The following is a 25519-nucleotide window of genomic DNA, read 5'->3' as shown; positions in this document are numbered from 1 at the left end:
TACATAATGATATTGTCTTGTTTTAAAAATGACAGTATATTATATATGCATATATATACACACACATTTATATGTGTGTAGATATACATACTTTATATATATGTGTATATTTTGAGGGAAGCTGTTTCAAAGAAGAATAAATACTAAAATTTTAACAGGATTATTGGCATAAAATGAGACTAGGGTTTTTATTTTACCTTGTGTTTTAGAATCTTTTTATAATGTTCATGTATTGCTTGCAATTAAGAGAAATTAAAATATAGCCCACCAAAAGCTAAATAATGAGGTAACAAGCATTAAGGACCCTGATGTGAGTGTTACTGTCCTTATTTTACAGATGAGGAAACAGTCTTGGCCAGGATGTATAAAGTCTTTGTCTTTACACTGAATATAGGCTGAAGGTATTTCCATGTTTCCAAAAGTTTTCACATATGAAGATGAATTTACAAAATATGATTGAGAGAGAGATTTCCTGGACAAAAGCCAAAAAGAACTTTTTCGCAATTCTTACAATTTTTCCTGTGAAACTTTAAAAGATGAAGAACAGCTCCTAGGTTGATATTCCTGTCCACTAAGTTTGCCCTGGAGGTCAATGGTTCCCAAATTCTGGTGTGCGTCATTACATGGGGTGCTTTAGAGTCATGCCTGCATTGTTTAAAGGATTGTCTTAACATTTTTTTATAAAATTCTTCAAATATACTGGTAAGTTGAAAGGACTATAGAGTGAACACCCATACACCTACATGGCTTCTACAATGATGCTCTGTTTGCTTTATCATGTATCTAGTCATCTATTCGTATCACACAGCAGCTGGCAAAGAATCCACCTGCAATGTGGGAGACCTGGGTTCAATTCCTTGGGTGGGAAGATCCCCTGGAGGAGGGCATGCCAACCCACTCCAGTATTCTTGCCTGGAGAACCCCCATGGACAGAGTCACCTGATGGGCTACAGTCCATGGGGTCACAAAGTGTCAGACATGACTGAGTGGCTTAGCACAGTCATCTACTCCTCTCACACATCTAAAGCATTTGCCTTAGTTCTGATGCATTTTCAAGCAGGTTACAGTCATTTGTACAGTTCCCCCTTAAACATTTCAGCATGCATATCATTAACTAGAGTTCCATATCTGAATTCAGTATCTGTTTCCATATTTTTGTGATAGTTTGCACAAATTTTAAGTACCATTTAATTAATTTTGACAAATGCATACAACTGTGTCACCCAAATCAGAAAGAGTTTTCTTTTTAAACAACAAGCTGATCTCATTACCCATTAAATCCAACCTCAATTCCATGAGTGAGCAAATTCAGCCCAATATTTTCTGCAATAGTTGTTCCCATATCTGGAACCATCTGAGTTATCATGGAAACACAGATTCCTGGATTTTGACTCTGATTCAGGAAATCCAAGGTATGAGCCTTTAAAAATTCAGGTTAATCACAACACTGTTAATCAACTATACTCCAATATAAAATTTTTAAAAAGTTAAAAAAACAAAGTTTGGAAATCTCTGCCCTCTGGCAGGGTGCCCCTCACACACCTGATAAGATTCATCCATGAAGTACTTGTAAATACAGATCACTGTGCCTCACCCCTGGAATTCTGATTCAGTAGGTGTGATTAAGACCCAGAATCTGTGTTTTCATCTTCACTGTTTGTTTGTTTTTAGAGCCGTTCACTTATTCTCTCACTTGTTAAACACAATTGTTGATTGCTTCCTATGTGCCAGACACCTAGACCATCCTGAGCCTAGGGCAAGTGTAGCCATCACTCTATTGAACATAAAAATAGCAAGGTTGTAGATAGAACCGAATTTGGAATACTGGGCAGTAACTCCAAATACCACTTCTCTCCTACCCCCCCCCCATCTCCCGCCTCCCTCCCTGCAAATGCTGCTGCAGTCAGATGTGGGAAACAGACCACACACCCCAGAAATGAAGCCTCATCCTGACTCAGTCACTGGCCGGGAGGTTAAGTCAGGTCACAGGAGTGGTCAAAAGGAGATTCTGAAGCAACTGCTAATTTCATTAATGAAAACCATCTCTGGTTTTCCCATTTATTATCAGGGTAACTGCATAATAAGATCATTCATTCATGGGAGGAAATGAGTCACCATGTGACTCTGTGGGACTCCTGTTATGGTAGTAAAACTATAAAATTATTATTAAAGTTTTCACATTCCTTATTAAAAGAAGTCATTCAAATCATAAAATTCAGATAAGACTCTACATTCATCAAAAGGCAAAGTTCTCCCCAACTTAGCCTTCCTGAGAATTGAAGAGTCTTTGATGTTATTAATGTCACTAAGAAAATATTTTAATAAAGCTTGTGCTGAGTGAACATCCACTAACAATACACAGATTTAAAGAAAAAAAAAGCTTCAAAGAAAACTGTATCATCTCTGTGAAAACAAGGTGCACCTATTCCTTCATCTCTAGCAGCAGCTGAAACAGGTATGCCATGGCTGAGGGGCTCAAAGGCCATAAACCTTAAACGCCATTCATCCAATACTCCTACACGTTATAGGCTCTCCACTCCCTCTACCTTCACACCAACTTAACTCTCCACGGCCCTCTCTGTCTACTAGGAGTGGGATAGGTCAAATAATTTACCGGAAACATGGACAGAGGACAGCAATCATTTTCTTTGGGATTTTAAATTTTGTTAACAATAAAGACTCCTTCCTAGCTGTTGATGGATTCAAGATATGTGATTTAATATATCTTTCAAAGGACAGAATCTGTGGGGCCATAGTTTTTTTTTTTTTTTTTTTTTTACCCACAGTCTACAGCTCGCCATTTAGCCTATGGATGAGTTACTATGGTGCAAACACATTCAGTCTGTGGTCCATAACCAGGATAGGCAGCTGCATAAATGTCAGAAACCCAAGTTCTCCTTAAGGGGGTCTCTCCCGTGAGACCACTCACCATAATCTTGAAGCCTCTTGGCCACATCCACAGCCTCAATATTTGCAGACTTTTTGAAGGGTCTTGTATCCAAAATAAATTCATGAGCCACATATCCTGTTGAGAAAAATTATTTCCGTTCACAATTAACAGCTTGTTATTTTACCCAAGAAAATGAACAAATAAATCAGCTTTTTAATGCATATCATTGAGGACCAAGGAACAGTGGGTACTTGGTAAGTTATAGTTGACAATAAAGCCTTCATCTGCTCTTCAGTTCAGTTCAGTTCAGTCGCTCAGTCGTGTCCGACTCTGCGACCCCATGAATCGCAGCACGCCAGGCCTCCCTGTCCATCACCATCTCTCAGAGTTCACTCAGACTCATGTCCATCGAGTCTGTGATGCCATCCAGCCATCTCATCCTGGGTCGTCCCCTTCTCCTCCTGCCCCCAATCCATCTGCTCTTATTACATATAAAAACTGTTAACATGTCATGCCAATTTGCTCCATCCTCGGTGTTCTACACACCCATGAACCAGGAAGCGCGTGGCAGGCGGGACAGGAGCTGGAAGGCTTACTAACGTCCCTGGGGATGAGACCATTTTTACTCAAAAGATCAAAAATCTACTTGCAACAGTTTAACATGTCATCATGCCTGGTCCTTTTATATAAAATATTTCTAGTGTTAAAACTCCATTGATACATTTTTCAACAAGTTTGCTCCCAATATCCAATTAATGGTTTCTTCTGTGGGCAGGTAAATATATACTAAACGTATATGTATAAGACACAGAATTTGATATTCTTCAAAAGGGTTTATGAGGTTTCAGTTTCAGGCTTCAGACTGAGAATTAGAAATAAGGCTGTTGAACAGCACACCACAAGTGGCAAGGAGCTGAAGAGGCTGAAGTCTTGTGGCGGTCAGATCACTTTGCTTCTCTAGGCTCAGGCCACCATCTCCCCAGTATAAGCTGTTGACCACCCATCCAACATCAAGAATAAACCACCAAGTCAGCATTCTTAAATAGAACAACATTCCTGGGAGTTTCCCAAATGCCATGGCCTACATAACTGATGAATTATCTTCAAGGAAAGTATCTACTCAGTAAAAAATAACGCCCTCCTTCTTAACCTGCTATCCTGATTCTCAGCAAACAATGAATCTACTTAAAGATACTTGGAGGAGTCATAACTTCTATCCTGAGGAGAATAGCTCCAGTCATTAACAGCCCTTGAAGACAAAATCTGTGAACTGCTCTGCTTCTTGTGTGATGAATACATATGAAGGGGTTGGCTTTGTTTGTAAATAAAAGTATGAGAACCTAAGACTTTGAATATACTGTCACCACATATCTTTAAAACAAGCTTTCTAACAATGATGAGGATTCAATAGTAAGGAGTATGGTTCAAAAAGAGAAAAATGTATTCAAAGGTAGATAAATTTAGAGGAAAAAAAAAGTGCCTTAAAGAAATGACCAGCTGGAATATTCAGGGGGAAAACTGTGAAATTATTTAACTCCTCATCAACTATTAATTTCAGGAATCCTAAATGCCCCACTATGCTACCGCAATTGGGGAGCCAAGCCTTGAATGTCAACCCCTCTTTTCTGAGGTTCTGGCAACCACCCTGGCATTGTAACAACAACTCAAAGAAAAAGGCTAATGGAGCTCTGTGGAACACTCAGCTGGCAGGAGGGGAGGAGGAGACAGGCTCATGATGAGGAGGAGTCTCTCTTGCTGGCTGGCAGACAGCACAGTCTTTCAAGCAAAGTTTCAGTTACTGAAAGGCCCCATCAAGCCCAGCCCAGCCCAGCCCAGCGCTGCTAAAGCAAGACTTCATCTGCAGAGGCCCCTGCCATGGCCAAGTGGTTTGGGAAGAGTTCCATTTACAAAATGAGGTTCAGATGTTATTTTCTAAGTCCATATTCTAATATGTTCAAATGGAAACTGTTAGTGGGATTTCAGCATCTCTGTCTCTCTCTACGTGAGCCTGAAAAGGGGTGACATTTAAACTTCATGGTTGTTGGGGCCAGGCCCCTAGATGATCATCTTTGTCTGCAGTTTTTAGGTCAGGCAGACACTTTATCCTCTGAGCCACCAGGGACGCCTTCTTTTAGGGACAAAAGATATACAAATCTTCTATGGCATATGGTGAGTCAGAGGAATCTGAAGTAGAAATTGTATAAACTGATTAGTGCAAGTTTTAATTTTCAGTGAGTAGGTGTTTATGACTATAACTAAGAGTCTGAAAAGATAACAAGTCAAAGGAGCAAGGAAAGAAGCCAGGGATGGGAGTAGGAGATGATAGAAAAGCAAAATAGAAGTGGCTTGGCTCTAGGCTTGGAACATCCCTCTCCCAACCCCTCATGAATTACCTTACAAGGCTGAGGATGACCTGGGAAAGTGCTATAGAAAGATAACTTCTAAGCACCAAAACTGGAACTTACTTTTCCTGCATCCTCAGAGTGAGCGCCTAGAAATAAGTGGAACTCACTAGCTAATTAGAAAGCTTGGGTGGGCAATCGACACTAAGGCATGCTTTTCAGTTGCAATCCAGGGACCACAACAAACAGCATCAAGAGGCCAGCCTTCCTGGGAATGAGGTCAGGGGGGTGGGGGCCCTAGCCTCAAGAGGTCACTTCCCAGCCAGGGTTGCAAGGGTGCAGCCTCTGAAGCCCATGTCCACCAGCCTATAAAGGCCACCAGGAAAACTCCTCAAGGACAAGAATTTCCAGGGAGAGTTAAGATTTGTCTAGGGATAAGCATTTAAGAAGTTGAAACATAAAACACTGGGACACTAACAAAATGGTCTGTTCCACTGAAAAGAACTCTGTTTAGATCAGACAGTGAGCCTAGCCTCCCACAAAAGCAGACACTGTGAACATTTTCACTTCCTCCTTTCAAAATGCTTCTGTTTACCTGAGGCAATTGCTTTCCTCATCCTTGCAGAATAAATACCGCTGCTGCTCCCCATCCCAATTCTTGCCTATCAATTCCTTGCTTCACAAAACCCTAAGCCTCAACAAGTTTAGCTGGTATTTTCAAATCTCTCTAAGAAATGGCTCATAAAGGGAAGCCTGAGGACTTCCCTGGTGGCCCCATGGTTAAGACTCCATGCTGCCACTGCAGGGGGCATGGATTCTATCCCTGGTTGGAGAGCTAAGATTCGCCAAGTCTTACCGCTCTGCAAAAAAAAAAAAAAAATGGGGGGTGGGGGAGGAATGCCTGTAGTTCACTAAAATTATTGCCTTACAGTCATCCATAATTCCAGTCTTATTTAAAGCTGGTAAATATGATTAAGAAGAGTACCAGTCTTCTAATATCGCCATTAGACATTCTGGAATACAAAGTGTTTATTAAGAACATTTCTATTTTGGGCCATCAGGAGGTACAGTGATCATTCTTTTTTAGGCCCTAAAATACCAAACTTCTGATTGTGTAATGAATGTGTTTACCAGACCAAACACGAGACAAGTTTTGTTTCATGAACTTTGGGATTGGGTAATAAAGTCTGTAATCACCAATCTATTTCTGCTTGGGATGAGAAATACAATTCATTATTTCATTCTGGGATAAAATGTCAAAACAAATGGAAATTTCATCCATCTTTTTGTGTTACAAGCCTCCTGGGACAGCCTTTGCCTAAAGCGGTCGCTCGCTGCCAAGCACACAGCAGGCGCCTGATCGGTACTAGCTTGCTCACTTTCCTCTGCTCGAGTACCATCTCCCCCAGTGCGGTCCATACCACATTCATTCTCGCTCTAAGGAACTCAGGTTTGCATCTCACAACTCTGTGAACACACTAAAACCACTGAAATTCAGTGGGTGATCTGCATGGTACGTGAATCCTATCTCAATGAAGTTGTCAAACTTAATCCTAAGGGCGTGTTAAATAAAAAATGATTTAACAATTAGGGAAAAAGTACCCTATACCTTGTAAATTAAAGCAAAAAGACTATTTCCATGCATCACATTGGCAAAAACATTTTGGGTTTGGTTTGTGTTCCCAGCCTGGCACTTGGTGTTCACTGGGCCCTGGGGCGATAGCCACTCACACGCTGTTAGTGCGACGTTTAAGTTTGAATTAAGGATCTCGGGGGAGACAAGGTCAAACATTTCAAGTGCGTAAATGCATTCATATCCTGAGATAATTTATCTTCTACAACTCTAACTTATGTAGATAATCAGGGGTGTTAAAAAAAAAAACTAAGTAAAAGATACTCATTGCAGCGTTGTTACAAACAGTGTGGCGGTGGTGAGCGAACCCCATAGAATCTGACACATGGTACACACCATAGAATGGATATGGCCACTTTCAAAGGACACTTAATGACAAGGGGAATGATCATGATATAAAATAAAGTTTAAAAAACAAGGTACAAGCTGTTTGTAATATGATCTCAATTGTCTGAAAGTACGGTGGGAAGAAATACAACAAAATATTAAGCTGTTATGTCTGCTTGATGAAACCATGGGTCATTTCCATTTTCTTCCTCAAACTTCTTTGTCCAAATTTTCCACATTGAGCACATGCACATGACTTACATAGCCAGACAAAACCAAGACTGATGCGATCCTGAAGGCCAAAACAGAAGCAGGATGCATCTCACAGCACAGGAGCTATATTTGAATTAATTAGTAGCTCTTGCAGCTTCTTTAATACCCACTTCAGAAGCATTTCATTGTGTTGCTTAGAGACATATTGCCCACAACGTTCTTTTCTCCTCTCTGGGGAGCATTGCTAACCAGAGCTCCTGATTATTTAGTTCTTTTCTATTTTCAAACTCTGGAACCACTCTTGTGGATACATATTCACAAAGCAAGATCAGTCTTTAAATTACAGATCACAGATGGAGATGCACACAGGCCAACAGACGAAGCAGGGCCTTGCTGCTGCGGCCCTGGGACTGGACACTGGTTACCGCCTGCTCGCTGCTCTCTCGGGCCCAGGCTCAACACCCGGCGGTCCCTGGCTCTCAGGCAACCCCTCCCACCACCTCCAGGGGACTTGATGCCTCTCCTATTATTCCTCTACAGCAGCTTCACTCTCACCTCTTCACAGCCTCTGCCCTGGCAGCTTAAAATCACCTGATTTTCTTATTTTAAAATAAATGAAGCTGCATCCTATTGCAGCAGCTCCTGCCCCCTTCACAGTAAAGCCCCCAAACCATGAAAGTGTCTGCCTTCTCCTGACCTCAGTCCAGGTCTCAGCCCCTTTCCACCTGGCCCTTGCCTTGCTGTTGGCCCTAACCGCTTTCAAAGGTGACAGAAGGCTTCCTAACTGCGAAAGGCATGGGCTCTTTTAAAGACTTGAGAGGCCAGCCACCTGCTCTTCAGCTGTGCCCCCATGTCACGCAGGACCACCCACGTGTGCTGACTGCGTGTGTTGTGCTGACACGACGCCAAGGACTGAGGCAGCCACAGCCTCCCCGCTGCAGGAGCTCCAGGTCTGCAGGAGTGAGCTGACGATGAGTTAGTGGGACACTCCTTGCGGTGGAAGGAGCCACCAGGAAAGGAAAGGGCAGCCTCGGGGAGGAGGTGTGGCCAGAGCAGAGGCAGGAAGGATGGGTGCCAGGGCAACGCCAGCGGGTGGGACGTGGGGAGCCTGACGCTGCCTCAGCGCAGGTGCCCCTCCCCGGGTGCTGCTTTTCCTGCATCCGTTCCATGCAGCCATCTGCTTGAGAGGTTTCGCTCTGGTTTCTCAATATGGTTTCCTTGGGTCTCACCAAGGAAAAGTCTGCTCTCAGACTCTGTGCCCAGGGCCACACCTCTGCAAGTCCACCCGCGCCAGCCCCTCCCGTTCCAGGGAGACCTAGTCCCTCCATCTCTGTCTCCCTCCCTCCATGATAAGCTAAAGAAAGTGAGAGTGAAATCGCTCAGTCGCGTCTGACTCTTTGTGACCCCATGGACTATAGCCCACCAGGCTCCTCCGTCCATGGGATTTTCTCAGGCAAGAATACTGGAGTGGGTTGCCATTTCCTTCTCCAGGGGATCTTCCCAACCCAGGGATCGAACCCAGGTCTCCAGCATTGCAAGCAGACACTTTAACCTCTGAGCCACCAGGGAAGCCCTATGATAAGCTCTAGAGGCGTCCCTAAAAGGTTTTCACTCTCAGCTAATTAGTACATGAGTCCTCTGATTCTGCCACTGTCTTGATGATATTAACATCCTCTTAATCCTGTCATTCCCCTGCTCAGAAATCTTTCTGGCCCAAGGGTGGAATCCAGAGCCTCTAAGACCCTCAAGGCCCATGCTGCCTCTCCTGCCTTATAGTCTGCTCCCTCCCTGCTATCCCATCCTTCAACCCACCCAAGACTCAGACAACTCCTTTCTCTCTAGCTTGCTCCTTATCTCTGTTTACTGGGGTTCTGCTGTGCTTCCTTTCAAGGCTTATCTCAAAAGGCTCCTCCCAGAAGGCTCTCCCAACTAGAATTATTCCACTCATCCTCATGGCTGTAGGGGAGGTAAGAAGCTCATGAGATTTACTTATATGTCTCTCTATGGTGTGGTCCTTGTTGTGAGTTGTCCTGAGACTAAGTGCATGGCAGAGCCCCACCAATATCCCTAAGTTGTTTACTAAATGGAAGTTATTTCCAGTACCTCAAGGCTTTACTCTGGAAGTTTCCCACCCACTTCTGCAAGTCACATCCACTAGGTCAAACTTGGTTTGGCCAAGAAAAAAAGCCAAAGTGAATATAGGCTGAAGTTCATACTTGCCTCTCGCACCCCGGAAAAGGACTCTGTAGTGCTTTTCTAATCGCTTGGCCATGTAGTTTGCATTCAAAATAGCAATCTCTGTGGCCTGTTTAAGGCCCTTGCCTCCCATCATCTGCAATAGAGGAAAAAGTAGTCATCAACCATGCAACATGGAGACCCAGTGGACACTAACCAAAGACATCCCCAGATGAAAGGAAGTCAGCTCCCCAGCGCTCTCTGGATTGCAGGGGAGTGAAATATCCTAACTAAGATATCTCTCAGTCTTCTCTAAGCCTAAAATAACTTTTGGTTTCCCTCTTTGAACAGTAATTTTATGTTTTTTATTGTAGCTTAGAACAGGGAAAACTGACTGCTGCCTATCGCCTTATTTACCCAAGAAAAAGAACTGTTTTTGAGGAGTTTCTGTTTGGTTGTTCATTGTGAATTTGAGATGCCTTGATAATTGCCAGGAATCTTGAGGGATCTTGGCCAAAATCCCCTCTGAATCCATTTTGTATGGTTTGTCTTTCAATTGTCTATAGTTCAGGTTTTTATGTTTAACAACTGAAAGGTTCTCAATCTTATTCTTTTCTGGTGGTTCATAAGTCCCTATGATTTTATGGGGATAGCATCACCAGCAAAGAGTTTAAAAACCAAGACTGTACCAATTTGTCCCGCCTACTTTCTTCCCAGAACACCTCAGATGATAGAGGCTTGATATATGTTAACACAAAAATGATGTAAAACAAATGAAATAATAGAGCAGGGATACCAAAGTCTAAACTAAGGCGAGGACACGCTTGGCCAGGTTGGCCAAAGAAGGGTTTCCAGAGTGAGAGTTAGAACTTGAGTAGAAACTTGAAAATGGGTAGAATTTGGACAAAGAGAAAGAGGAAGACACTCTAGATGAGAATAATAGCAGAAACAAAGGTATGGAAGGAAGACCCGTGGCTGCAGCCTGGGCATTGCTGTAGAGCCAGGTGGCTGCGACCACCTCTCACAAGCCTCGAATCCTTGCTGGGGAAGACCTGGACTTGGCCTCTGCCTCTGGACCTGTGCATCAGAGTCTGAGCAACTTTATGGCCCCAGTTCTACCCTGCCTATACTGAATTGATTCTCACTGGAATGGGGCCTGGGAAAGTACATTTTGGGGAGAATCCCCTAAAGATTTTGTGTGGGCTGGGACATCCAGTGGTAGAGGTCAAGGGAAGCCAGGAGAGGATGGAGAGTCTTAGCAGAAATCTAGCAGTTCTGTAGGGAGTATATGAGAAGAGCTGTATAAAGGAGAGAAGATGATAATTCTAGAGTCCTGGTAATAAGTTACAACAGCCTGAAATAAAGAAAGGGCCCAAGGTAGGAGGGGTGGCTGAAACCCTACCATATTTATTTCATTCTTAAACTGAGTCTATCTGGTGTATCTGTCACACAGCCAAACCAGCCCTAGGGCATTTATTTTCTATATGTGGAAAATCATCTCTAACCCAAATAACATTCCATAACAAATGACTCAGGTTCACAGAGACCAAAAGGAAGCTGGGAATTAAGATTCTGTTTGCAAAGAAGCAGACCTTTATGATGACTGTTCTTGTTGCTATTTGCAAAACAACTCGAGTATGATATGAAAACACAGGTTTTAGTCTCTGGGGTACAGAATTGTTGTCCCAGCTTCCCAGAAAGTTTTCATTAAGAATCATAAATGCCACACTATTCAAGAATAACAACCAGCCCAGAGAGTCATCCGGCAAGATGTGCATAGCTGAGTTTGGGGTTTATTTCACCAGATCCTCGCTTTCTCTCAGGAGGGGAACCAGTTGGGGAAGACTGCTCTAATTACCGGCTGAAGAAGTGCTCCTATCCAGTGTGCGATCTTGTCAGCTCAGGAGGTTGGCAGGCTAGTTTGAATAAGAACTGCATAAAATAAACTCTGACCCTAATGTGTTTTGGGTTTTTTTTTGTTTGTTTTTGTTATTGTTTTTTGAAAAACACAAAAGAAGGAAGCACGTTCTATGACAAAGTCTAATTACCTTCGAGAATATAGTTCCACAGGCCCTAAAGGGCAAAGAGCTTCGGGAAAAACTTTACATAAGTGAATTTCTGCTATTTTCATCTTATCCTCCAGGCTCCCAAGAAATACAAAGCGAAATGAGATGTATTCCTAAAATTTATCCCAGGATCTCAACCAAGTGTAATAATTAGTATATGCACGGTTTTTCGCTTGTGAGGGGCTGTACAAATCCTACAGGAAACCAAATGACGTGGCCAGAACATCCATATGACTCATGGTACTTAGCTCTGTCTGGAAAAATATATCTGGCATGTCAGTTTCTCTGGTGTTAAACCCACTGTGAGAACCCAAAGGAAAACAGCCTGATGAAGAAAAGATAAAATGAATTTTAGCTGATCTCTTTAGGACGGTTTTTTCCACTCAAGTTGTCAGCAATTTTCACTGAACCGCATCTCAAACATGGATTTCTTCATTTTTAAGTCAAGAAGGAATCTGCAGTCTCAGGTCCCCCTCCATACATCACTCCCCCCAAACCATCTAACACGCATTAGCAGGCCTCACCTTAATATAAGCCCATGAAATGGGCAAGATGCAACTGGAGCCCCATGGGGCGGCGCTGACGGTACCCAAAGCCTGGGCATCTTCACTTGGTTTTACCGAAATGATGGGATGATTAGGCAGAAAAGGAACAAGATGCTTCTTCCTGTATATATATATTTTTAATACAAATTTACAAGATGTTAAAAAGATCTGGTCTAACCAAACAGGCAGGTCCCGGGCCCTCTCAGGAAGCTCTATTCCTAGCAAAGGAACTCTGACATGGAAGGGACCCGGTACCTGCTAAGGGGCAGATGTGCAGGAAGTCTCCCTTCCTTCCTCCTCTGCTGGAGGCGTGGCTCACCAGCCATCAGCATCCTAGCAGCTCAAACAAGTACCATGGTGGAGAGCTGGGGAGAGGCAGGCAGCCTGGAACAGCACGCAGAGCTGTGGGCTCATGAGGCTGGGGGGACATCCCAGCCCCTCACACCCTCTCCCTCCCTGCCCTGGCCCCACACTCTTTCCCCAGGCATCTAAGGGATATAGGAGGATGCTGCTGAGACGCCCCATAGGGTGACAATCACAGGCCGGCCTGTGAACATCAGTCGCCCCACTTCCCCCACAGCTGAACCACTGCGACCCTGCTGCTTACTACAGAAAACAGGAATCAAAAAGGAAAGAAGAAAAACCCAAGGGGGCCGGGCTCCCCATATCCCTGAAGACTGGCCTCTTCTGCACATTTTGGGAAAAAGGAAGATGCTCAGGAAATGGCTGCTCATTTCCATGAGATGATTTGATTTCAGTTTAAAAAGTTACCAACTGCTCCGAGATATTGCCTTAGTCTTATTCTGACTTCATCCAATTATTTCTAGTATTAAGGTTTGTTTCCTTCCTACTTATCCCAGATGTAATAAGAATTCAGGCTGTAAAGTGTCCAAAATATTATACCCAATTTCCTTTTTTGGCAGGGGGACATTTGAGTTCTACTCCTTTAGCAAATTTTAATTATGCAATAGTGTTATCAGTTTTAGCCACCATGTTATATGATAGATCCTCAGATGTAACCATTAGCTGATTTTAAAAGTAAAGCTGCTTGGAAGTCTAAATTAAAGTCCAAGAGAGTCATCCCAGTGCATCAGTCCCCAGAAGGATGGTATGGGGAGGGAGGAGGGAGGGGGGTTCAGGATGGGAAACACGTGTATACCTGTGGCGGATTCATGTTGATGTATGGCAAAACCAATACAATATTGTAAAGTAAAAAAAAAAAAAAGTGCAAGAGACCCTTCTAGGTGCTAAAATACCAGTTCTTACCTATAATGCTCCAGTAAAGCTTACTATTCGTTTCTCTGTTAATAAACCCGCTCTGTCTATACATGACTGGGAGCTGAGTGTGGCCATACACACTGTGATTAATAAAATCTATGTTTGCTTCCCCTTGAAAGCTCCTTGAAAGCACCCTATTCACTGCTCATCACCAAGCCCCTAAAGGCACAGTACATGTGAAGGTATCCTAACACCTGAAGTCCTGGGTGAGAAGAACAGAGTGTGGGGCCAGTCTCTGATTCTCAGTCTTCAAAGCCATCCCGAAACCAGGGCCCAGAACTCACACTCCGATGGGCCCCATGCCAGGGCCGCCACCTCCATGGGGAATGCAGAAGGTCTTGTGAAGATTAAGGTGTGAGACATCAGACCCAAAGTCTCCCGGACGACAGATTCCCACCTGTCACAAAGGGAAAGACCCAAAAGCAAAAGTCAAGAGTTCAAAAGGGTGCTCTGGAGAGACAGCCATCCTGCTCCCCTAAGAGGAGAGGCAGATGTGCACAGAGATGTCCTTAGACGGCAGCTCAAACCCGATATCCCACAGGCAGCGTACCCTGCAGTTTCTATGGAAACAGCAGTTGACCATTTAGATTTTAAAGTATGATCTGAATATACCATCAACTCCTAATTATCCACCCCCAAGAAAGGGGAGGGGAAGTATAGGCTTTCCCGGCAATTGAAACAGGCAATTTCACCCCAGCAGGTCTAGCACCCCAGCTTTGGGTATCATGCACTTTACCGAAGGGCCCCTTAGGACACATGGATATAGAAGGCTAGAAGGCTATCTGAGACAATACTGAGCTGAGAGAGAGGAAGGGAGCCTGACAGTTTTCCTGAGACCATCCTAGTACCAGCCACAACATTCAATAGGTGTCCCTGCCACTTTGGCATTTGAGCTAATTGTGGATGTGATAAAAACTACAAGACTCATTTATGCTATTGAATCAATAGACAATCCCTGGACTGCTCAAAAGAGATCAGATAGAAGCTAAGACAAACAGAAAGAGTCTGAAATTGGGACTTCCCTCGCAGTCCAGTGGTTAAGACTCCATAATCCCAGTGCAAGGGGTGCTGGTTCAATCCCTGGCTGGGGTTAGACCACACATGCCACTCACTGGGGCCAAAAAAAACAAATTAAAAAAAAATTTTAATGGAAGAGTCTGAAATGGTTTTTTAAAAAAAGGAGAGGGAGTTGAGAAGACTCTTTAAAAGATCATGAGTCCCTGCCCTCCAAAGTCTCCCTAAAGCATTTCCTCAAAGGCACGTGTCACACAGACTCTAAAGAAGGCGAAGTGTTGAAGAAGTGATGCCTTCGAACTGTGGTGCTGGAGAAGACTCCTGAGGGTCCCTCAGACAGCAAGGAGATCAAACAATCAATCTAAAGGAAAATCAACACTGAATACTTGTCGGAAAGACTGATGCTGAAGCTGAAACTCCAGTTTTTTGGTCATGCTAACAGCCGACTCATTGGAAAAGTCACTGATGCTGGGAAAGATTGAGGGCAGAAGGAAAGAGGGCATCAGAGGATGAGATGGCTGGATGGTATCACTGATGCAATGGACATGAACCTGAGAAAACTTCAGGAGATACTGAGTGACAGAGAGGCCTGGCATGCTGCCGTCCACGGGGTAGCAGAGTCAGAAACAACTGCTCGACCGAACAACAGCAAAACGTCACAGAGACCACCCCTACACACACACAGCCCAGCAAGTAGTCAGGATCAGCCCTTCAGAGCCAGAGATGTACAGCTGTTTTATGCTGATGAAACTGAAGCTAGTCCAAGGTCATGGGAGCTCAGCATCCGCCAGGGGCCAAACCTTGGGTGTTAATTCCCTCAGGAAGGGAGTCAGGTGACCTTCTCACCTTTAGGGGTCACCCCCCACCCCTCCCTGCCACAAGCTTAGAAAATTCAGCTCACTCCCTGCTTCCCTTCAACCTTTTTACTTCCTCCTCAGCATCCCCTGTGACTTCATGACCTCCTTGGGAGGTGTGTGTGCGTGTGTGTGTGCGTGTGTGTGCGAGCGCACATGCCCGTGCCCATGCCCATGCATGAGCACAGTCACTCAGTCGTGTCTGACTCTTTGCAACCCCATGGACTGTAGTCTGCCAGGCCCCCCTGTCCATGAAATTTTCCAGGCAAGAATACTACAGTGGGTTGCCATTTCCTACTCCAAGGGATCTTCCCAACCCAAGGATCGAACCCGTGTCTCTTGGGTCTCCTGCAGTGGCAGGTAGATATTCTTTACCACCGCACCAGGATCTGCAATCTCAGTGGAACTGTAGTACATACTTTGATTTGGCAATATAGAAAATCAGTCTCTGTTCTGAATTCAGTGTCATGTTTTAAGACAACTGTCAAGAAGACAAGGCAATTTTCTTTTCATAACCGTTTTCTCGCGTTGCCCACCTGAGCATTCATGTTGGCCCCATCCAGGTAGACCTGGCCTCCGTGTTGGTGGATCAGGTCGCACACGTCTCCAATGTTTTCTTCAAACACTCCATTGGTGGATGGGTATGTAATCATGATTGCTGCTAAGTTCTCCTTGTGTTTATCCACCTGTGAGACAGAAAAGGTGCAGAGGGAGATAACGAGAGGAAATGTTTCTTTCTTAACCAATTGCTAATTTTTCAAAGGATTAAGAAAGATGAAGTCTTGGTCTTTTCATTTCTCAAACTGTCTCAATGTAGGATGTCACTAATAGAAGGTCCATAGCCATTTCTGCCTTCATAAATCATTCTAAAGAAATAACAAGACTCCTTTAGACTAGGTCTCCATGGTCAAGACCAAAAACTGTTCAGAAGATTTCTGGATATTTTGGGCTGAATTTTCTCAAGTGGTTTTCCTTTGGTTCAAATCATCTCAACAATTATTTCAGATTTTTTCTGGTTCCAGACAAGTCAATTCTCATAGTTCATCTTGCTATGCTCATCTTGCCAAATCCATCCTATCCACTTTCCCTCCCATTTTATTGAAATTAGAATTCCCACTAGGAATGTTCTGCTCTGATTTAAAACAAACAAACAAACAAACATCATTTTTCCTTTTGACAGGAGGCAAGCATATATGAAAGACATGTTCCTATTTTTTTGACCAGCAAGGCAGAGAAGAGGCTCATGTCAAAACAAAACAAACAAAAATTTAAAATCATATCCTATATCGGAGAAACAATAATTACACATTTTGACACAGAATATTTATTGGTAAAAACTTTATGGGGCAATGGGAAGTGGGGAGGTGGATGTAAGAGATAAGTAGTATTGTTTGTTTTTATCTTCCTTTTGAAGGTAGTTACATGAAGTTCTCAGTCTTCATGCCTAATAACCCCAACAAAATCGCATTGCCATTCAAGTGATTTCCTTCCCTCTTAAGATGCAGCCTCCAGTCCACCAGTGGAAAGCAGATACGGTTGCTAGGCAACATCTTCCTGAAGGTTGGGAGGTTGGGAGTTTGGGAGTGGGGGTTGGTGTTGCAGGAAGAAGGATGGAATGTTGCCTGAAATTCAGCAAGTAATGGCTGAGACCATCACGAACATCTGCAAAAGCTACATTTCTGTTTTAATCCCCAGCACAAAGATTGAGAATACCTGTGACTTCCAGTTTGTTCATGGCGGAAGGAGAGGAAGATTGGGCAGGAGGAAGTAGGCAGATTCTGCAAGGACTAGTCTTACTACCACCATGAATAATTCATCCAGTTTCTTACACATGCACATATTAGAGGACGGAATTTCAGTTTAAAGGACCTTCTCCTCGTTAAAGAAGGAAGAGGTGAAAGAAACTATGGTCACTTTTACTCTGGACCAAAAATGTGACTCTTGCTTTTATCTTCTTATAGAGATGGCTAGGTTTTCTGATTTTATGCCATTTTCCCTAGACCCATTCGGAAAAGGAACTGCAGTCTTTTAATGAGAATGCAAAAGAAGATAACGTTGACCTAAACCATCCCTGATCCCCGCCACTTCTTTCCAACCCAGACCTCCCCCATCTGGTAAGCGGAAGGTGAGTACCATAGCCTTGAGGTGAGCTGCATCGATGTTTCCATATTTATCCACCTCCACAGGCTGAATCTTCATGCCTGCCATGTGGGCACTTGCAGGATTGGTCCCATGTGCAGATTTTGGAATGAGGCAAACCTTACGAATGAAATTAAAGGAAGGACAGAGAGAAAAATCACCAGGCTGTTCATAATGACAGAAAAAGTCCTACAAAATGCTTGGAGCATAAATACAATAGGTGCCATATACGCTATTTAAACTGACCGGTGGTGCCTTAATATCTGCTACAACTTCATGATTACTATATTCCAAAACAGTGTCCAACAGAGGAGTTGACACCTGGATCCCCAAATACTATTCCCTAAAGACTTTCAGAATATTAATACTCTCCTTCCTTATCCCAGTAACACCAAAACAAGCCTAGCCCTATTCTAACCTTGCCTCAGCAATAATATGTAGAAAGCACCTTACAAAAATAAAGATTAGAAATTAAACTCTAGGACTCAGATCCACACGTCACAGCTCCAGTGCTCTGCTTGGCTCTGCTGGGACTCAGGAGAGATAATGGTAGACATACCCCAAGGCCTCCCAGTGACAACACACCAGTGATGTCATCATTACTGGATGCTTACTCTGTGCAATAGACTCTCTGCTTACATGAGAAAGGCCAAGCACAAATGCCTATCAGTTTCTGCCCTGTGCTCACACAAGGCACTCACTGAGAAGGTTGGCATCTGTATAAATAAATGTCTAGAGGGACTTCTCTGGTGGTCCACTGGTTAAGATTCCATAATTCCAATGCAGGGCATGTGAGTTGGATCCCTGGTTGGGGAACTAAGATCCCACATGCTGTGCAGCACAACCAGATCAAAAAAATAAAATAAATAAATAAAAGGACCCTTTAGACAGGGACTACATCACCTCAAACAAGACTCCTTGGCTGGGAGGAAACATTTCTTGCTTTGTCAGGAGACTACTCCTCTCTTTCTAAAGTGATCTTGGTGTTGCCAGTATAATTAGGGAAATGAAAATTCTCAAAAAAAAAAAAAAGTTGAAGAGATCAAGAAAGAGTATTGCAAGAGCTTAACGATGTGTTGAATTCTTATGGAAAATGGTTGGTGGGGATAATACTAAAATTCCCAGGTTTAAATCATTCTCATTTCCTGCCCCCAAATCGTGTGACCAGAGGTGTAGACACATGCTCTGTGTGATCTGATGAGGCCCCACTATAGGAAAGGGCACCTGGCAGTTCCCTCCAACAGAAAGCAGTAAGGAGAAGCAATGTTGACCCTGAAAACAATTGTTTTTAATTCCAGAACCAATATTGTCACCCTGTGAAGAAAAACGGATGGGCATTATAAAAATGGGCTTATGAAGGGGAAATTTAACTTTACAGCTGTTTCCTCAAAAACAGCAAAGCCATCTATTTAAGCAAAATGCATGTGACCCAAAGAGAACTATCAACAGAGGCAAAGATGAAATTACTTTGTTCTTCTTCTGTGGACAGTTAACACTTCTTTGAATGGTGACCCCATGAACTGCAGCACACCAGGCTTCCCTGTCTTTCACTATCTCCCAGAGTTTGCTCAATCTTATGTCCATTGAGTCAGTGATGCCATCCAATCATCTCATCCTCTTTTGCCCTCTTCTCCTCCTGCCCTTAATCTTTCCCAGCATCAGGGTCTTTTCCAATAAGTTGGCTTCTTTGCATCAGGTGGCCGAAGTGTTAAGAGTTCCAGCTTCAATATCACTCCTTCCAATGAATATTCACGGTTGACTTCCTTTAGGATTAACTGGTTTGACCTTCTTGCTGTCCAGGGAACTCTCAAGAGTCTTCTCCAGCACCACAGTTTGAAAGCATCAAAGCGCTTAGTCTTCTTTATGGTACAATTCTCACATCTGCACACAACTAGTGGAAAAACCATAGCTTTGACTATAACAGACCTTTGTTGGCAAAATGTTGTCTCTGCTTTTTAATACACTGTCTAGGGATATAAGGATTAGCAGGAAGAAAATGTCTCAGTCAGTTTGACATTTCTGATTTTCTATGTGTATCCTCACTTTAAAATGTGTAGTACTGTAAGGGACTTCCAATACCTAAGTTCTAGGACAATGTCCTAGGTTCTAGGACAGAACCTAGATTTGATATTTTAGCCAATACTAACTCTCTTTGGTTCATTTATGCCAATTTAGGTGGATTCTATATTTTTCTAACTCCCTAGTGTGCCTGGCATAGACCCAACATAACTCATCTTCAGGAGACTTGCCCAATGAGTGAAGGATTAAGGAGAAGAAATCCTTTGCAAGGGAAATCAATTTCTTACCACTGGTCAAATCCAAAACCCAAACAAAGGCCACTACTTTGCCTCAGGAAACTGAGAAAAGAAAAATACATACAAGTTTTGGGGGAGGTTTTGGTGGTGCTTTTTTATTTTGTTTGGGTCAATGTATTCCCTTTGTATAGGAAATTCAATCACTGATCAGCAAACCTGAATTAGTATTTGACTAACAAATGAGTAATAATTATAAAGTGCTTAGGATAGTGCCTGGCACATGCAATTTTTACATAAGTGTTTTTTAAATAATTTGTAGTCTCCCAAATTAAACTGGTAAATCAAGAATTTGGCCATTGCATTTTAGGAACCTCTGAAATTTAACCTAAGAGCAAATGTGAAAATAACTTCCATAACAGTTTGAAATAAGAAAATCATCAAGAATCCAGGAGGTTCTATAGCATATGACTTCCCCACACTTTTTTTTTTTTTTTTTTGCAAATCAGGATATATTTTACTAGTTTCTGTTATAGTCTATTAATGGGAGCAGCTGTCTTGGACATCTCTGATACAGAAAAATCCTCCATGATTATTTGAATAATAAATCATTTTCTTCTTCTCTAACTAAAAAGTCAGGTTTAATTAAAATCTTTGGGATGCCAACATTTCCAAACTTGAGGGTTCTGTTTCTACAAGCTCAGTGACTGGGTAGTCGTCCCTGCCTCCCTCACCCACCCTCAAAATGCAGCATCCCACTTCCTCCCTGTCCTTCAGTGATAGCAATGTGAACGGTGGAGCCAGGAGAAGCATCACACACAAGGGGACTGAGATAGAAGGGAGGACTGGAAAAAACAAAGAAGGAAAAAGAGCTGAGAAGAACCCACGTGTCGTAGAAGAACTCTGTTACTGCTGTTGTTTAGTCGCACAGTCGTGTCCAACTCTTTTGTGATCCGTGGACTGTAGACCGCCAGGCTCCCCTGTCCATGGGATTTCCCAGGCAAGAACACTGGAGTGGGTTGCCATTTCTTTCTCCAGGGGATCTAACCGGCCCAGGGGTCGAACCTAGGTCTCTTGCATTGGCAGGTGGATTCTTTACTTCTGAGTCACCAGGGAAACCTAGAAGAACTCTGCCCAGGTCCAGTCTCTCATCCTTTTTTTGTGACCTTTCTGGTTTGGTCCCCAACTCCTTGACATTAACATACAGTTCTTGGGGTTAGCCTGGAGAACTAGGAACCAGTGCAGGATGAGAAGCGTCACAGAGTAGACAGAACCTGGATTTTAGCTGGCCTTTTCTTGCTAGCTGGTCACAGGCCTACCACAAGCACCACAGTGTGGATCCCAGTGGCTTCCCCATAAAGCAGGAACAACACGGAGATGGTAACACAGAATGAATGGCTCCCTCTCCCGGAGTCCCAGAAACTTCATGGTTAAAGAGCATGAACAATAAGGAGTACAAGGAAGCCACGAAGGAAAAACAGAAAAGGCAACTCTAAATGTCAGTCATCTGGCAGCCTCTCATTGGACAATCAGAATCCCAACATCTCCTTTCTGACTCTATGAAAGCACTGAGATTTTGAGGTCCAAAGAACAACTTTATTTCCAAACTAACCCTTCCTTAGAAAATTGAAGAATTCAAACCCAAGTGAAAAAAAATAAAAAAGTTGCGATATCAAGAAGGTGGGATAAAAAAAAAAAAAAGGTGGGAGAAAAAAGTTTTTCCTCCCATTTTGTGAAAGTAAAATAGTATTTAAATTCTTCCCTGCAAAATCCAGGTAACTAGCCATAAATAATCTTCCAGCTTTAATAAAACTAGGAATGGACTAAGACTGGGCTACCACCAACTGCACCCTACTTCTGTGTGCACCCAGAAGGACTCCGGCCCCTTTTTCTCTAAACTTCCCAGGCTGGGCAGATGCTTGTGACTTGCTCCTGACTCCTACCCACTAATGCCATCTCCACAGCTCAAGAAGTTCAAGGTCAGCATGGCCACCACCAGGAACACAGGCCTCCTTAGGCCACAATCCGCAGCCCGTGTTGTCAGGTCATCTGCTAAGGGCACTGCCTCAGGATTAGTGGAGGTCTGTGGAGCCCATTAGCACCTGCTGGGCCCACAGGGGCCTCCAAAAGCAGTTTGGACCCTGGAGACTAGACTCTAACTCAAAGCAAACGATGAAACAGAACCGTGAACTCTGCTCCATGTCTTCTTTTGTTGTTGAGAGCTGAGAATCACTAATAAGGAATTTATTTATTCAATAAATATTTTTTGAGCATACATAGGGCAAGAACTATGCTCAGGCACAGTAGGAGTTATAGAAGAAAGCTCGGTCTCTGCCCTCTGTCCAGGCCTGGGGCCAGGGCTGAGCCAAGGAGGGAGACTTGGAATGGCAACATTCCTTCCCCTTCCACCCTTTGCTCCCTGGGGGTAGCAGTTCTGCAGCCAACTGGCTAACTTTTACAGACTGTGTTTAAGAAGCCTTTTATCTCAAAATGTTTTCCTCAAAATGGTCCAGTGAAACGTCTTAGAGGCAAGGATCGTAATAGCCACTTCATAGACATTTGTTTCTTGATTATATGTTTCCCCAACTTCTTCCAAGAAGACTTGGAGGGATCCCACAGAACAAAAGGGACCCTAAAATTGAACCCAGTGCCCTCCCCACCACCCCACTCCAGTGGTAAGCAAATGGTTCATACTCACAGTTCTGTGTGTCTCTCCTTTCGCATCTAAGTAGGCTCGGATAGAGGCCAGCCCGGCGTATTCCCCCTGGGCTCCGCTGCAAAGACAGGAAGAAGAGGGTCAGAGCTTTATGCCTCTCTGCCTTCATGTACTCATTCAATATTCATCAGGTACGGGCTGTAGGTTCACCAACATGTGACACAAAGTCCCTCCTAGAAAACAGTAAGCTCACCTAGGACCCCTGCATGAGCCTAAAGCCTTGAACACCCAGAACAACACCTGGCCTGTGCACTATAGCTCACCCATTCATACTCAGAGATAGGATTTCAACCCTCGCTCAGGACCATGCATCTAAAAAAAATCGTTTTCATTATGGAAAGTTCCAAAACTGTGCAAAAGTAGAGAGAAGAATGTAAGGGACCACCACATTGTGCCTATTACCCCGCTTTAAAAATTAAAAGATTATGGTCAATCTTGTTTCTACCTACATCCCTCACTAACCCTCTCACTCTGAACTAGATTTTTGTGAAGCAAAACTCAAGCATCATATCATTTCATCAATTCAAACTTTAATATGTATCTTTCAAAGATAAGAATCATTTTTTAAAATATAATTGCAATTATCACACCTAAAATGATGAACAATAATTTCTTAATATCACTAAATATTTAGGCAATGATCTGATTTATAGGGCAAAGGAATTGTACATTGAGTACAATTAATTGAGTGTAATTGAATGTGGTACCATTCCCGACAGACTCGGGGTCAGCTTTCCTAAGCCCCACGTACTCACGGCTACTAGAGGCTGGCCATACCAATCTCAGCAGTCCTTGAAGGCACCACTTTTAGAGCACACTTAATGACTAACATTCCAGGGAGGGGTGCTGAGTCAATCATAAACTGTTACTTAATGTTCTCAGTACTCTCTGCAGGAAGGAAAGGAAGTGAGTAATAGGTTTTTTAATCCCATTCAAAATGCATATTTACTCCATTTCACAAAATTACACCATCTTTTGACTCTGTGGAAGGCCCAGTGGTTTTGGCATTCATCCCTCCTGGTCACCCCGTAATAATGAGATCATACTCTAAAAAAGAACAAGGCTTAAGAATAAACTAGATAAATTGTTTTATTTCTAAATGAAAAGCTAAACTTGAGCACTAGAAAACATTTTTTTGAGAAAATGGTGGGATGGAACCAGTTGAATTTGAAATATCTGCAAACTAGTATAGGGACATTGATGGCTTGGTGTCAGGAGATGGCAGAATTGACGATTTAGGGCTCAGCATGAGAAGAGGACAGAGCAGAGGAAAACATCTGGAGGTGCACGGCTTGGAGTCTGGCTGGAAGAATAAAGGGAAGCGGTGAATCCACAGTGTGGGTGCCACAGAGCAACAGAAGAGACTAGAGGAGCTAAGGAATAATGGTAAGTGTAAGCTGCTCCAGTAACTAAGCACTTTCTATCTGCCAGGCACTGTTGTGCACAGACAAAACACAGGTAAATGAGAACCATTACTGCTGTCACCACCAAGCATTCTATAATTTTTTTTTGACCTCAGGAAATGTATAGACTAGTATTAGGCATGGAGCAGCTCTGCAATAAATGTTTAGTCAATTTGTTCAAAACTGAGCTCTTCTTCAGTCCAGACAACATTAATGTCATCATTTCGCCCATGGAAAAGGACTTCAACAAATGGACTTTGTCTCTACTCAATACTCTGTAATGATCCATTTGGAAAAAGAATTTTTTTTTAAAAAGTGGATATATTTACATGTATAACTGATTCACTTTGATGTATAGTGGAAACTAACACATTGTAAATGAACTATACTCCAAAAAAATGAATTTAAAAATGGATTTTGTATTTCCTTCTGTGTTTTTCTCATGACTTCTACTCATCTTGTGTTGGAAGATCAATCAAAGAAGGAAAGAAGAGACTGGAGCTAGGAGCCAGTAATCTAAGAGAAAGGCAGTAATGCCAAAGACTTGATCAGAAATGCTGGATGTTTTCCGGCTTAGATACTGTTAAAATCAGTCATGTTCCAAAAAAGCGCAAAAGATATATCCTAAATCCTCCATAAGGATTATTCCTGGGGTACTATGAAAATAAAGGGAATTATTAGTGCCACCTGTTGGTGAAAAAGCCTTATGAACAGTATCTGCTTATCTGCATAACTCAGATTGAGAACTCATCAGAAAAGTACTACATGTGGAAGGGCAGCTAGGATAGTGGTTTTCTGACATCTATTCAAAACCAAGGGATTATACTGCATAGCACAGGGGACTCGATTCAATACTCTGTAATGGCCTATATAGGAAGAGAATCTTAACAGTAGATATATGTGTATGTGTAACTGACCCACTTTGCTATAAACCTGAAACTAACACAACGTTGTAAATCTACTATAAAATAAAAATTAAATTTCTGCATGGTTTTTAAATTTATGAAAAAGTTAACACAGAACCCATTTTGCATGACTGCAGAATATGCTACAATTCATGACTTAGGGTGAATCCTGAAGTGAAGAAGCCAAGTGAAATAGCTCAACCGTGTCCGACTCTTTGCGACCCCATGGACTGTAGCCCACCAGGCTTCTCCATCCATGGGATTTTCCAGGCAAGAATACTGGAGTGGGTTGCTATTTCCTTCTCCAGGGGATTTTCCCGACCCAGGAATTAAACCCAGGTTTCCTGCATTGCAGGCAGACGCTTTACCCTCCGAGCCAGGGAAGCCCTAGAAGTCGCCAAAATTCATGCTGAATTATACTATAATTGAACTGAGAAAACAGTAGCATGTTTTATTTACAATAGTCACAGTGGGATGTTGTATTGATACAAGTCAAAAGGTTTTTATTAAATGTGCTCTAGAGAAAATGATCATGTTACGTATGGATCATAACTGAAAATTTAGGTGCTTATAATTTCAGGTTTATATATTTTTTGAATTATTCTTGTTTTAATTTTCTCTAGATATTCTTCTGAAAATCATTAAATAGGTTAACACACCATTGTAGTTCATACACCAATGGCCACATTTAATGTGCAGTTTCAGAGAAGTTTTCTTTTAAGCTGTCTACTAGTCAGTGGGCCTATTTTGTTTGTAACAACATCTGA

At 42.8% G+C, this 25519-nt stretch overlaps 1 protein-coding gene across 1 annotated transcript in view; it reads right to left on the bottom strand.

Moving 5' to 3' along the window:
* LOC120860210 (glycine dehydrogenase (decarboxylating), mitochondrial) overlaps positions 1-25519 on the bottom strand; it is an 80839-nt gene that overhangs the window by 3087 nt on the left and 52233 nt on the right. The window contains exons 16-22 of the mRNA XM_040235990.1: positions 22427-22502; positions 17471-17596; positions 15874-16023; positions 13754-13866; positions 12171-12312; positions 9626-9737; positions 2930-3025 (exon numbers count right to left, since the gene is read on the bottom strand). Of these exons, the coding sequence (XP_040091924.1) occupies positions 2930-3025; positions 9626-9737; positions 12171-12312; positions 13754-13866; positions 15874-16023; positions 17471-17596; positions 22427-22502 (815 nt within the window). The remainder of the gene's footprint in view (positions 1-2929; positions 3026-9625; positions 9738-12170; positions 12313-13753; positions 13867-15873; positions 16024-17470; positions 17597-22426; positions 22503-25519) is intronic.

Source organism: Oryx dammah, unplaced genomic scaffold (genome assembly GCF_014754425.2).
Source record: "Oryx dammah isolate SB20612 unplaced genomic scaffold, SCBI_Odam_1.1 HiC_scaffold_11050, whole genome shotgun sequence".
Lineage (NCBI taxonomy): Eukaryota > Metazoa > Chordata > Mammalia > Artiodactyla > Bovidae > Oryx > Oryx dammah.
This window is presented reverse-complemented; position numbering and strand designations above follow the sequence as displayed.